General features: G+C 46.8%; 1 protein-coding gene and 1 pseudogene across 1 annotated transcript; both read right to left on the bottom strand.

Moving 5' to 3' along the window:
- Positions 1-1,176: 1,176 nt before the first annotated feature.
- LOC136537468 (DNA topoisomerase 2-like) lies at positions 1,177-1,816 on the bottom strand. The gene is made up of 3 exons (XM_066529431.1): positions 1,614-1,816; positions 1,452-1,518; positions 1,177-1,344 (listed from the first exon to the last, which is right to left on the bottom strand). Exons 1-3 carry the CDS (start codon positions 1,814-1,816, stop codon positions 1,177-1,179), a joined length of 438 nt encoding a protein of 145 aa, XP_066385528.1.
- A 53-nt stretch (positions 1,817-1,869) lies between these two features.
- Positions 1,870-4,015, bottom strand: LOC136540720 (DNA topoisomerase 2-like; annotated as a pseudogene).
- Between the last annotated feature and the right edge of the window lie 8,162 nt (positions 4,016-12,177).

Raw genomic sequence — 12,177 nt, 5'->3', positions numbered from 1 at the left:
TGCTCTTGTTCTTGCACGATGGGGTTGTCCCCAGCAGGTTCTGTTAAAAGAAAACAAGCATTAGTTGTCGGCAACATGTTCTGTTTATAGTGAAAAAAAACAAGAACTCTTGGTCGGCAACATGTTCTATTTATAGTGAAAAAAACAAACACATTCTTCTACTAGTCACGGCATGTTCTATTTATAGTGAAAAAACAAGCACTATTGTTCGGCAACATGTTCTATTTATAGTGAGAAAAACAAGCACATTCATCTATTTGTCACGGCATGTGCATAATAGTAATAGCCACGGCATGTGCATATTGTAAATAATATGGAAAAAATAATGTACCATCGAGATTTTGTAGATAATTGAAATCGACTGCACCAAATTCATCTAGCGGCAAGTTTAAATCAAATCCTGTAACAATAGTCCTTTTGATATGAGAAACGATTGAGAGGAAGAGATAGCACGGTAGAAAATGGACAAGAGACGAACAAGTAATACCGTTGTCATGTTCCAACGGAGGGTCGTTGAGATCAAATGCAACGTCGCCGTCGTCATCATCTTCTAATCGAACGTTGAGATCAAACGCAGGAAGGAAATTAGCCATTGTGCTGTAGAGTGGAAGAAGTAGATGAACAAGAGCTAAGCCATGTCGTATAGGATAGCAACAAGCTAAGAAGCAGGCAAGCTAGCTAGGCGTGCAAGGAAGAAGCTAGGCGTGCAAGTAGTAGATGCAAGCGTCGGACTCCAAGCGTCGAAGCGTCTTAAATAGAATAAGCAGGACTCCAAGCGTTGTACTCGTGCGCGCCAGAATTGAAATGCCGTGAGCGCCAACGAAGCAAACGCGAAAAAAATAGCAGCAAACAAAGAAAACGAGAGCGACAGCGGCCAAAATCGAAGATAACGCGCCCAAACCAGCCTACCGACGCGCCAAACCATCCCACCCGCACGTTCACAGTGCCATGCAATTTTTCCACAGACCCATGCAAAATCTTGTTAAAACAAAAAAAACGCCGACCAAGGGAGTCGAACCCTGCCCGCAAGCCTCAAGTCCCACCCACCTGACCAGTCCAGCTACGAATCGTTCTCGTCTAGGAGTCACCCACAGACGTATTTAATAAGGGTAAACATGGAAAAATACCACTTAATTAATGACACCTTGGTAAGCACAATCATGTCCTAAACGACTTTTATTTCCTATATGGAGGGAGTAGGTGCTTCTTGACTTCATGCTCTTCCGTGTTAGCCCTCCATCCTTTCTTGTTCAGGAAACTAGCAACATATTCAGTAATCTGGTTTGACACATAATCAACATGGGGTCCACCAGCAAAAGTCGCAGCTTTGTTCACAAAGCTAACCTGCAACACGAAAAACGTGTAAGATGCCACAGAAAACGTAGCGTAGCTTTCCTTCAAAAAACACATAGCGTAGCTAAGAAGTTAGTTGCACAGAAACGTCCGCTTACCTGGTCAAACTCCCCTTCTGTTAGACTCACAACCACCTCCACCTGATCATCGAACTTCTCAATGATCCTATAAGAAAGGCAAGCTTGAATTGATAGAAACACAACTCGAAATTGCTAGACAACACACTCGAATTGATGGTTTGTCTAAAACTATCATAAAACCTTGGGATTAGTTCTGTTGACTTCCAGGTAGGGGACAACAACGCAGCATCAAGATACATATTGACATAGGTTGGGAAGCCCAGGAACTTTGGCAACCTCTTGCCATTAAACGAAACCTGCAGGGTCGTTGGTGCTAGAATACCCACAATATCAACAACTCTTCTCCTCATGAGGGCAATGACATCATCATCAAGATGAGTCATGTTGAACTTGGCAATGTCGGGCTTGAAGGTGACCTTGGTCCAATTCGCCCCCTTCAAGGAAATTGCAGCCTGGGGCTCGGACTTCATCCCCATATTTTCAGAGAAAACATGCAATAATATTGGGTTCAAACATCATGCTCTGTATCTGAACAATAAGCGAATCTTAACAGGTACATAAAATTTTTCTTAATTCATACTACAAGATAATATCATACCATACTTTCAGATGGGAAAAATCTATATACAGCACCCTTAACTTTGGGCGGAAGCTACTTTGGCAGAATCAATTACTACACCCCAAACTATAACATAAGTTTGACACCTAAACTATAGCTGCTATGCCATTGCTCTCCACAAGCAATGCCGTGCATCGAGCTAGATTTGGTGCACTTCAGGGGAGGGCGGGGAGGAGTTGATGTGCTGATGAATCAGGGATGTTGGCATCAGCAATGTCCCTTATGCAGTGCACGTGCTTAGTGCTCACACTGATGCGTCTGAGTGTCTGACTTCGTGTCTTGGTCTCAGCTAGGTCCCCTGTTAGTGCACAAAAAAAACTCATCTCGAGCGAGGTCAGCTTGCCAAGAGCCTGGTTTTGTGGCCACTGGGCTACCTGGCAGTCGGCAGATGAGAATTCTCCATTTCCAAAGTAGCCCGGCCTGTAAAATACATGTGCTGGTGGGTGCAGTGCAGCCGTGGGTAAACAGATCTTTTCCAATACATACTCCAGATGATAGATCTCACTAGCTCATCGCCCCATCCCCTTGATGCTAATATATACCTATATGACGAATGCTGGACCAGTGATATATCCATCCTATACTCCTCAGAAACACCAACTCAAAGGCAATGTAGCTTTCCACGTGCAATCAGGTGTTTCATCCACCTTGAGTTCTCAATTTTTAAACAGAAGGATTGAAATACAACCATAGTTTTAAATAGCGGGCTATTAAAAATAACGGCAACTTTTTTCCGAATGCTATGAGGCCACATATAGCATTTTTATAAAGAAAACATGAAAAACACCAATAATTGATGAAAAAAACATGGCAAATATAAATTTCGATGAACATAAATATGTTTCTAAGGTTCCACAAGTCTAGGTAACATTACCAATATGACATTACAACATGGTTCATTAAAGTTCAGTGTTTAATTATCTAAAATACCAAATTAGAAGCAAATGATAAGTAGGAAATAACTAATTAAATTGTCAAAATCTATTAGTGTTGGAAAAAAAATCTGAAATAGCGCTACTATTTGAAAGCTAAAGCTATGCAATTAGCGGGGCTATAGCACACAATAGCGGTTAAAATTAGCATAGCGGCATAAATAGAAATACCTTAGCGTTGAGTCTCTCCGGCCGCAATAGCGCCGCTATAGCCCGCTATTTTTTCCTTGAATACAACTAGTAGTTCCATCCTCTAACTTCCTCCATTGCTGCTGTGTGAGGCTCAAGCACTTCGCAGTGTCAGCTAGCTAGCTCAAGCACAACATGATTCCCCGATCCCGCCCACATTCCTAGGTCCCTGCAGCATAAGTATGCGTTCGTCGGATGGCAAAAGAGAGAGTATTGGAGCTCCTCTGAATACCCGGATGTCAGTTAGCTTTTTACGAAAGGGCGAAAACATACGAGGAGACTACTGCTGAATCATCTCACCTGCTTGTACTTCCTCTCACGGCGTCTGTCAGCGATCTCGACGACGAACTCCGTCGAGAATATGTTGGCAGGCTTGATGCCGTAGCTGCTCCTCCCGCCGGAGCTGGAGGCCTCTTGCACGTTGGGGTCGCAGACCGTCTCCGGCACGTAGACGCCCTCCTGGCTGTGGACCTCAATCGGGATCCCGTCCCCGTCTCCGTTGTAGAAGACGGAGATGCGGCACTGAGCGGCGTCGATCTCAACGATGAGGTGCTCCATGGTGGGGTCGTGCTGCTTGTTGTCGGCAGCGTAGACGAGGACCTCATCGAAGATCTTGTAGAGGCCTGGTACGTAAGTGACCTCGCGGTGCTTCATCCAGGCGCCCTCGTAGACCCAGAGCTTCTGCGTACGCTTCTCAACGGAGCCAATGTAGACTTCCGGTTGCATAAGGGGATCTCCTCCCACGGAGCCTTGCCGCCTCCGCTCAACAATGGGCTGAGCATGTCGCCTCCACTTGAGGTTGAACTGTCGCCGGAGGGCCTCGATTGAGGCTCGGTCTTCATGGCGGCGCGGCACGGCGGGTGCTAGGGTTTGGTTGGTATGGGACGCCCGCCAAGTGGCCGAGTGGGCATTTAGGTCAGGATAGCGAGTAGAGGACCGAAAATCCTCATGTCACCGGTTCAAATCTGGTTCCTGACAGAAAAAAAATCTACCGAATAGATATTGATACAAATATTTTGAGATGGCGTGTTTGCAAGGGTGGCCCGTGGGCCTGGCTGCGCTCTCGAGGTGCAGTTCACGTGTTTGGTGATCTTGGCCCATCCCGCAGCCCGTCTCCCCGCAACCAAATCCACCCCCTCTGCCTGGCTCCTTGGGTACGCTCGAATCCGCTGTTTTTCTAGGGCTTGGCTGAGCGTGGCTCATGGCGGGCGATATGGGGATGCGGCAGGTGGCTCACGCGGGAACGGTGAAAGCTCCACGCGCACTCCCTCGTCCGCCGAATCCTTTGCCTATAAAGCCACCCCTCCTCGTGACGTGGCCTTCTTCTCCTCCATTCCCTCTCCACTGCTGCAAACCTGTGAGATACCGGCGTAGGTGGTGTGGTGGTGCCCGGTGAGGCGGCGTTCTTCCCCGACGGGCTTCCTCTCAGTTTCCCTGCCGCGGATCTGTTGCGACACGGCGCTGCACCTTCTTCTTCGCTAGGACTCTGGGAGGAGGCCGTCTTCTTCCTTCGTCTTCCTCGGTTCCGGTGGTGTGCTAGATGGTGGTGCGGACTGGATCTGCTTCCTCTCCATCTAGATCTGCTGCTTCTTCGTTGCCTCTTCTTCTTCTCCATTTTGCGGTTGTCTTTTCCTCCGATGACCACCCTAAGGTGAAATCGACCCCCAAATGCCAGTATGCTTTTGATTTCAATGATGCTAGGGTTTTAGTTTACTCGTACATGCTGCTTTATTTCTGCCTTTTGTGGTTATTCCTTTGATTTGTTTTGGTTAAATGATGTTGGATTTAGGGTTTGGCTTCTGCTGTTCATGTGCTAGTAGTTCAATGTTCTTTCTTTATTTGTTACGATGGTCAATGATGATGTCCAGTGCACTAGGAGGCATGTTCATACATGCAGCCGTGCCACAATATTTTTTTGTATGCTTGCACAACCATGTTGAGGCCAGCCAGTGTGTAAACTGAGTATATCTTTGAATGTACATGCATGTAGATGGATCCATCTGAAAACCGTGAGATGATGGCCAGACAAGCAGCTGGCATGGTAGTTGTCATGGTGTATGTTGTTGTGTCTAGGATTAAAAGGTTAAGGCTTGAACCTGACCCACTGTTGTATGAACTAGAGACTGATGCTGAACAACATAGGCAGTAAACCTTGCAGGACATCTACAACTCCACAGATGCTTAATGCATTTCCATGTTAAGGATGAGAAGAACTCATTTCTTTTCTTTGTGTAACCTATTTAGAACTAGGCCCTTGTACCTGAAACTACTGGGTGCACAGTTGAGGAGCGGGTTGCAATGTTCCTCCATATAGTTGGACACAACCAAAGGTTTAGGGTAGTTCACCAGTCTTTTAGGAGATCAATTGAGACTATTCATAGGCACTTTCACCAGGTTCTGTATGCTGTTGGTGAGCTTAGAAGTGAAATGATTAAACCACCTACACCTGGCATACATCCAAAGATCCTTGGAAGCCATAGATGGAACCCTTACATGCAAGTAACTATCAATTAAACTGTTAAGCCATAACTCAATTTAGATGTCAACCACTATTTTTATCCCACTTATACAGTTTTTTCTTGGACTGTGTTGGTGCCATTGATGGCACCCATGTGTTTGCAAGGGTGCCTAGATACATACAACAGGCTTTCAGGGGTAGGAAACACAACCCCACACAAAATGTGATGGTTGATGTGGAGTTTGACCTCAAGTTCACATATGTACTAGCTAGCTGGGAGGGCTCAGCACATGATGCCCTCATTCTTGCTGATGCCATTGAGAGAAATGATGGGTTCATTGTGCCTCAAGGTAACTCACTAGCCTATCCACTACACTTATGTCCTAACCATGGCATAGACATTCACATTAGACACTCTTTGGTGCACTTTTAGGTAAATTCTACCTTGTAGATGCAGGATATGCATGGCGCAGTGGATTCCTCCCTCCCTATAGGGGGGTCAGGTACCATCTTAGTATGGCAGCAGAAACCTCCCAACCAATGTAAAGGAATTATTCAACCTAAGGCACTCCTCACTTAGGGTCACAGTTGAAAGGGCCTTTGGGGCATTGAAGAATATATTTAGCATCTTAGACAACAAGCCATTCCACCCTTACAAGACACAGGTCAAGCTTGTGTTAGCCTATTGCATTCTTCACAACTAGATTCTAGGCTTTGGCATTGATGAAGTAGTGCCCACAGAGGACTAGTTGCCACCTAGCCACCATGATACTCAACCAGTACATGAGCTGTTGTCTCAAGATTCCCATGGCATGTCCAATAGGAGGGATGCCATCTGTACTGCAATGTAGGAGGGTAGGGGTGCCTCTAGAACCTAATTCATGCATGTTTTTTCTTGTGTAACTCAATTTGTTCACCCTGGTATAGTGGTATAGAACATTTGGATGTGTACTACTTATGTAATAACTATTGGACAAGGCTAAGACCAACTACACACCAAATCTTAATGTTGTTCTTCCTATCATGTTTTATGCTTACTGTATTCATGGCTATGCTCTATTTCATGCTACATGACCATGAGACACATCCATAATGTGTTAGTTGCATGCTACTGACATGCTGCTGCCACTTTATGGGTGTGTCCCATGGTCATCTGTTACCTTATACATTCATGGTCATGTAATTCTGTTATTCTTTCATTGGTTAATAAAATAGCATGGCTTCAGCTCTTGTAGATCTGGTTGGTGCTGAGGGAGGGTTTGTGCCTACTGCTGGCCTCTTAAATGAGGTTGGTGGGGCTACAGCAGATGTTGATGCTGCTATTGCTGGTGCTGCTGCACCACCAGCAGCTCCAGGGCCCATGAGGTGGAACAAGAACACCTCTGGTTTGTGCTTAGGAGGATAGCCTAGCTAGTGAGTGGTGGTAGTAGGCCTGACAAGGTTTTCAAGGACAAGGATGTGAACTTAGTGTCCAAGTACCTTAAGGAGTACACCAGGGAGGCTCTTAGCCCAACTCAGGTGCACAACCACTTAAGGAAGTGGAGGCAAAAGTGGGCTAGGATATGTAAGCTGAAAGATCTTAGTGGGGCCTTGTGGGACAGTGATGTGAATGCAATCATGCTAGAGAGGGAGCACTACCTTGGGGACTGCAAGGTAGATTAACTAATATGCTTTCCTCATCTTTGCCTTTTCTTTATCTTTCTGTTAGTTACCTAAACTGTATCCCCTCCTACAGGACCATCCTAAGGATGCTGAGTTCCTTAGCTGTCCTATTAGGTTCTATCTAGAGATGGAGGCCATCTTTGGTCATGCAATGGCCACTGGTATGTTTGCACTACATTCTAGTGAGGCCCTTGGGGTCAACCAGGCTGATAGTGTAGCTACTAAGGTTGAGGGGACTGCCTTCGACAATTGCTATGAGGAGAAAACCAACACTGAAGTTGGTGAGGGCAGCAAGGCCATAGAGGTGTTGGCCACTTCTAGGGTGGGTGGGAAGAGGAAGAGAGGCACATTCATTAAGGATGAAATGCTCTTGCTCACCAACATGTCAGATGTAGTGAACAATGTTGCTAATACTCTTAGGGAAACTGGTCCAACCCATGTTGATACTAATCTCTACCTTGTTGTTATGGAGACTTGTTTTTTCTAAAGAGGCCCTCATAGTGGTCTACACCTACCTGCTAGACAACAAGGCCCAAGGCAGGGGCTTTGTTGGCATGAGTGACAGCCATAGGAACATTTGGCTTAGGAACTACCTAGCCAAGAACTACTACATGTAGTTCCACTACCTGTTGGGCTGCATGGCAAATGAGGGGGTTGACTGTTGAGATGTATAGTTCCTCCACCACCCTCACCCACTCTCTTTTTTAACTACAGTTGAGCACACTTTGCTGTAGGTATTTTGTGCAACTTACTTGGCTGACTCACACCTATCCTTTTAATTTATTTACTAGGAGGGTGGCTAACTATATGTGCTAGAGGGCACCATGGTAGGCATTTGAGCCCTGAACTGTTGGGCAGAACATGTTGTTGTAAGCCACTATTTGTAGCCTCTGTTGGCTACTTTATTTGAGACCAGTTGTTGTTTATTCACTTACTTCTGAACTGAAAGGATCAAGATGCCCAAGAGGGGGGGTGAATTGGGCTAATTCTAAATTTTCTTGCAATAATCGAATCCTACGGATAGCCCAATTAACCCCTTGTGCCTAGAAAAGTGTTTATATCAAACTAATGCACAACAACCACTCAACCTAAGTTCCAAACTTACTCTAGCAAGCAATTCTTATGGAAATAAAAACAAGTATTGAATTGCTCAAAGTAAATGCTCAAAGTAAGTGCTCAAAGTAAATAGAGAGAGAAAGGAACGTGGCGATATTTTGCCGAGGTATCGGAGAGTCGCCACTCCCCACTAGTCCTCGTTGGAGCACCCGCGCAAGGGTGTAGCTCCCCCTTGATCCGTGCAAGGATCAAGTGCTCTCTACGAGTTGATTCTTCGACACTCCGTCGCGGCGAATCACCCAAAACCGCTCACAACTTGAGTTGGGTCACCCACAAGCTCCGCCGGGTGAACACCAAACTCCCAATCACCACCAAACCGTCTAGGTGATGGCGATCACCAAGAGTAACAAGCACAAACTCTCACTTGACCATGCGAAGCCTAATGAGAAGATGGATGCACACTTTGCTACTCTTGATTTGCTAGTGAGGCTACTCTCTTGGATTCTTAAATCACAAACACCTCACTAGGACCTTGCTCTTCTTGGCACTCACAAACGTGTTTCTCAGCTGTTGGAATGAGCAAAAGATGCTCCACTCATGAGTGGAGCTTCTATTTATAAGCCAGCCTGAAAAACGAACCATTATGAGCTTCTGTGGGATGACCGGACGCTCCGGTCGTGATGATCGGACGCTCCGGTCAGTTCAACCCGCGAACCAGTTTTCAAGTGATGACCGGACGCTGTTAGGGTCCGGTCAGTACCGACCGGACGCGTCCGGTCGCTCTTGGATGCTTACTGTAAACGACCGGACGCTGGATACACAGGGTCCGGTCACACTGACCGGACGCGTCCGGTCACTCTTTTCCAAGTCTGGACCCTTACTGGAGTCGACCGGATGCTGGCCCTCAGCGTCCAGTCACATGACCTTCCAGCGTCCGGTTACACCAGACTTGATCTTCACGGTCAAATGAACTGACCGGACCCTGCGGCCAGCGTCCGGTCGCACCGGAGCCAGCGTCCGGTCAGTGTTTGACCCTCCATTCACTTCTAACTTCCGAACATATGTGAATGAAGTTTGCTCCAAAAGATCTTAGGCATTCATAAGAGCTACCTAGAGCTAGTTTTAACAAGTGTGCACCACACCTAACTCACTAGACTTAACTAGGTCAAGCTACCCGTTCATACCCCCCTTCATAGTACGGCCAAAGGAAAAGACAAAGTCCTAAACTACTCTAAGTGTCTCTCCAACTCCAGTTGACACTTAGAACTAGTTATCCTTAACCTTGTCGTCCAACCTTTGAAAACCGAAACGATTTCCATCGTAGGGGCATGACAACCTCGATTGCCCAATCGATCTCTATTACCATGACCTAACTTAATTGTCTCTGCAAAACACACGTTAGTCATAGTAATCTTGTATTGACATTAATCACTGAAATCCAACTAGGGGCCTAGATGCTTTCAATCTCCCCCTTTTTGGTGATTGATGACAATACCACCTCGAGTATGTTATGGAGTGAGGTTTTTGACGGGCTTGGTTTATATAAGCTTTTGTCAATAAGAACAAAAGAGTTAGTCACGCTTATATGACCCAAGCCAACACAATATACTCAAAGAATATGAATTAAGCATGAGTACAAATAACAAAGCTCATTTGCTTCGAAGTGTAAATGCGGAAGCAAAAACAAATGAGCATTACACAGGTGATATGACATATAGATAAAGCAAAGTAGAAGTCACACATGTCAAATATCACAACCACGTAGATAGCACTATCACATATAAATAAGAGTATGCATGAAAGTAAACACACGAATGCATAAGTAATAGTGTATCACACAAATAAAACTCCAAAAGTATATAATAAACTAATACTAGATAACTAGCTCCCCCTGAAACTCGCTCCCCCTAAGTCTACATACTCAAACCCTCTCCCCCTTTGGCGTCAAACACCAAAACCTAGGGGTCAGACGGTGGGGCTGCAGCGGACGAGTCGGGCGCTGAAGTACGTGGAGCAAGGTGGAACTGGGTGCCATCATCATCTGACCCTGAGCTCTGAACTGACTAACCCTCTAAAGCAGGAAGTGTCGCTGAAGCAGTCTGGGTCTGAGCTGGTGCTGCCTGTGAAGCTGCAAGTATGTCTGTCATAGGATCTGACAAGGTGACAGACGAGGGGAGCCTCTGAGTAGTCATGATAGCTAGAGCTGCTGTAGACGGACCGGCAATATGCATATGAGGCAGAGTAGGCATGCCGGTCAACTCACTGAATGATGCTCCAAGACTCCTGGAGACTAACGACTCAGGCACGAATAGTGAGGACGTCTGCTCTGGTGAGAAACCCGTGTGATAAGGAGTGAACTGCGGGGCTACACCAGGTGAAGCTAACCACTGGGACACCTATACAGGAGGTGACGGAAACTGAGCTGGAGGCTGTCCCTGACTCTGAAACCCGATAGGCTGTACTGCTGGAGTCATCGAAGTGATAGGAGGCTGTGCAAGCTGGGGCGAAGTCTATGGCAGTGGGATCCCAATGGCTGTCACTACATGCTGCATGAATCCCATGAGCTGCTGCTGCATGAGTAACTGCTGGTGCTGAAGGAGCTGCTGCTGCCGCTGAAACTCGTCCTGACGAGCCTAAAACTGTGCGAAGTTTGTAGCTGTCTCCTGTGCCTGTCGTGTCTGATCCTGCTGCATCCGCTCAAGAATAGCAATGAGAGCGGGGTCTGTCTGTGGAGCAGGTGGAGTAGAACTGGAGCTACCTACCTCTGCATCGTGTCTGCGTGGAGGCATCTGAGGTATAGGCTGGTAGTCGTCGTCGGAGCTGTCACTGTACTCACTCACCTCCTGCTGTGCCTCTAGCTCCTCCTCCTCAGTGGCTGCAATCCCTCTAATGATCTCGTCCTGCTGAGCTGCGGACTCTGGCACGTTGAGACAATGGCTAGGCTGTCTGGGTGCCAGAGGAGTGGCGTGTCTGATCCTCTGTGACAGGTTGTAAGCTGGAAACTCTATAGTGGCACCTATATACTCATCCATCATGCTAGGGGGCTTATCAATCACAACTCTACGGATGAGGAATGTGATCCAGTGAGCATAGGGAAGCTGCCTGCGACCCTTGAATCCCTCAGCTATAGTATCCTCCATCTCTGAAAGAAGGAGGTCCCAGATGTCAAACACTGTCATCTGCATGATGGCATTGAGAAGCCAGAGCTGTAAGCGAGTCAGGCCCTCCCTGTATCCCAACCTAGGAAGCAGTGTCCTCCTGATGATGGCCTCTAGTATCCTCGCTGTAGGAGTCAAGTCACTGGGGTTCCTGCTCGACCCCTCACCAAAAGGCTCCTTGAAGCAATGCCGCACTAAATCTGTAGGGGGCACCTGCCCTCCATGAGGACACCTGGGAGGCTCCTGATGTCCATAGCAAACCTCATGCATCCTTACAGGCTGCTCCTGTAGTCTTAGTATCTCTCTGGCCCTGCTACTCGTCACTCTATAGTCTTTGCTGTTGAAGGCAAAGTGAATGAATCTATGATGAGGATCGATGTAGAGCGAGGCATAAAACTGACGAACCCAAGAAGGTACATATATCCCTGTCCGTCCAATTAGATCTGACAGTCCTGGCAAATATGACAAATATTACCGAATCCCCTCTCCGGCTGCTGCCACAATGGACTCTATCTGACAGACCCTCTGTGATCTGAACACTACCCCACTGTTGAGATATGCATTGTAGAAATCCTCCTGCAGTGGCGTGTAGAACCCCTCAGCTACTCTCTCATCCCTCCTCGGAGGAAACCAAACCTCAAACTCAACAAACCGCAGCTACTGAACCTGC

This window comes from Miscanthus floridulus, chromosome 2 (assembly GCF_019320115.1).
Source record: "Miscanthus floridulus cultivar M001 chromosome 2, ASM1932011v1, whole genome shotgun sequence".
Classification (NCBI taxonomy): domain Eukaryota; kingdom Viridiplantae; phylum Streptophyta; class Magnoliopsida; order Poales; family Poaceae; genus Miscanthus; species Miscanthus floridulus.
Note: the sequence above shows the minus strand (reverse complement) of the source record. Positions and strands in the feature narration are given on the sequence as shown.

Coding starts and splice junctions, on each gene's coding strand:
- LOC136537468 (XM_066529431.1), bottom strand. CDS start 1,816: ATGACTCATCTTGATGATGATGTCATTGCCCTCATGAGGAGAAGAGTT. Junction 1,519..1,613: donor TCAACAGAACTAATCCCAAG/GTTTTATGATAG, acceptor CCTTTCTTATAG/GATCATTGAGAAGTTCGATG. Junction 1,345..1,451: donor CAGAAGGGGAGTTTGACCAG/GTAAGCGGACGT, acceptor TTCGTGTTGCAG/GTTAGCTTTGTGAACAAAGC.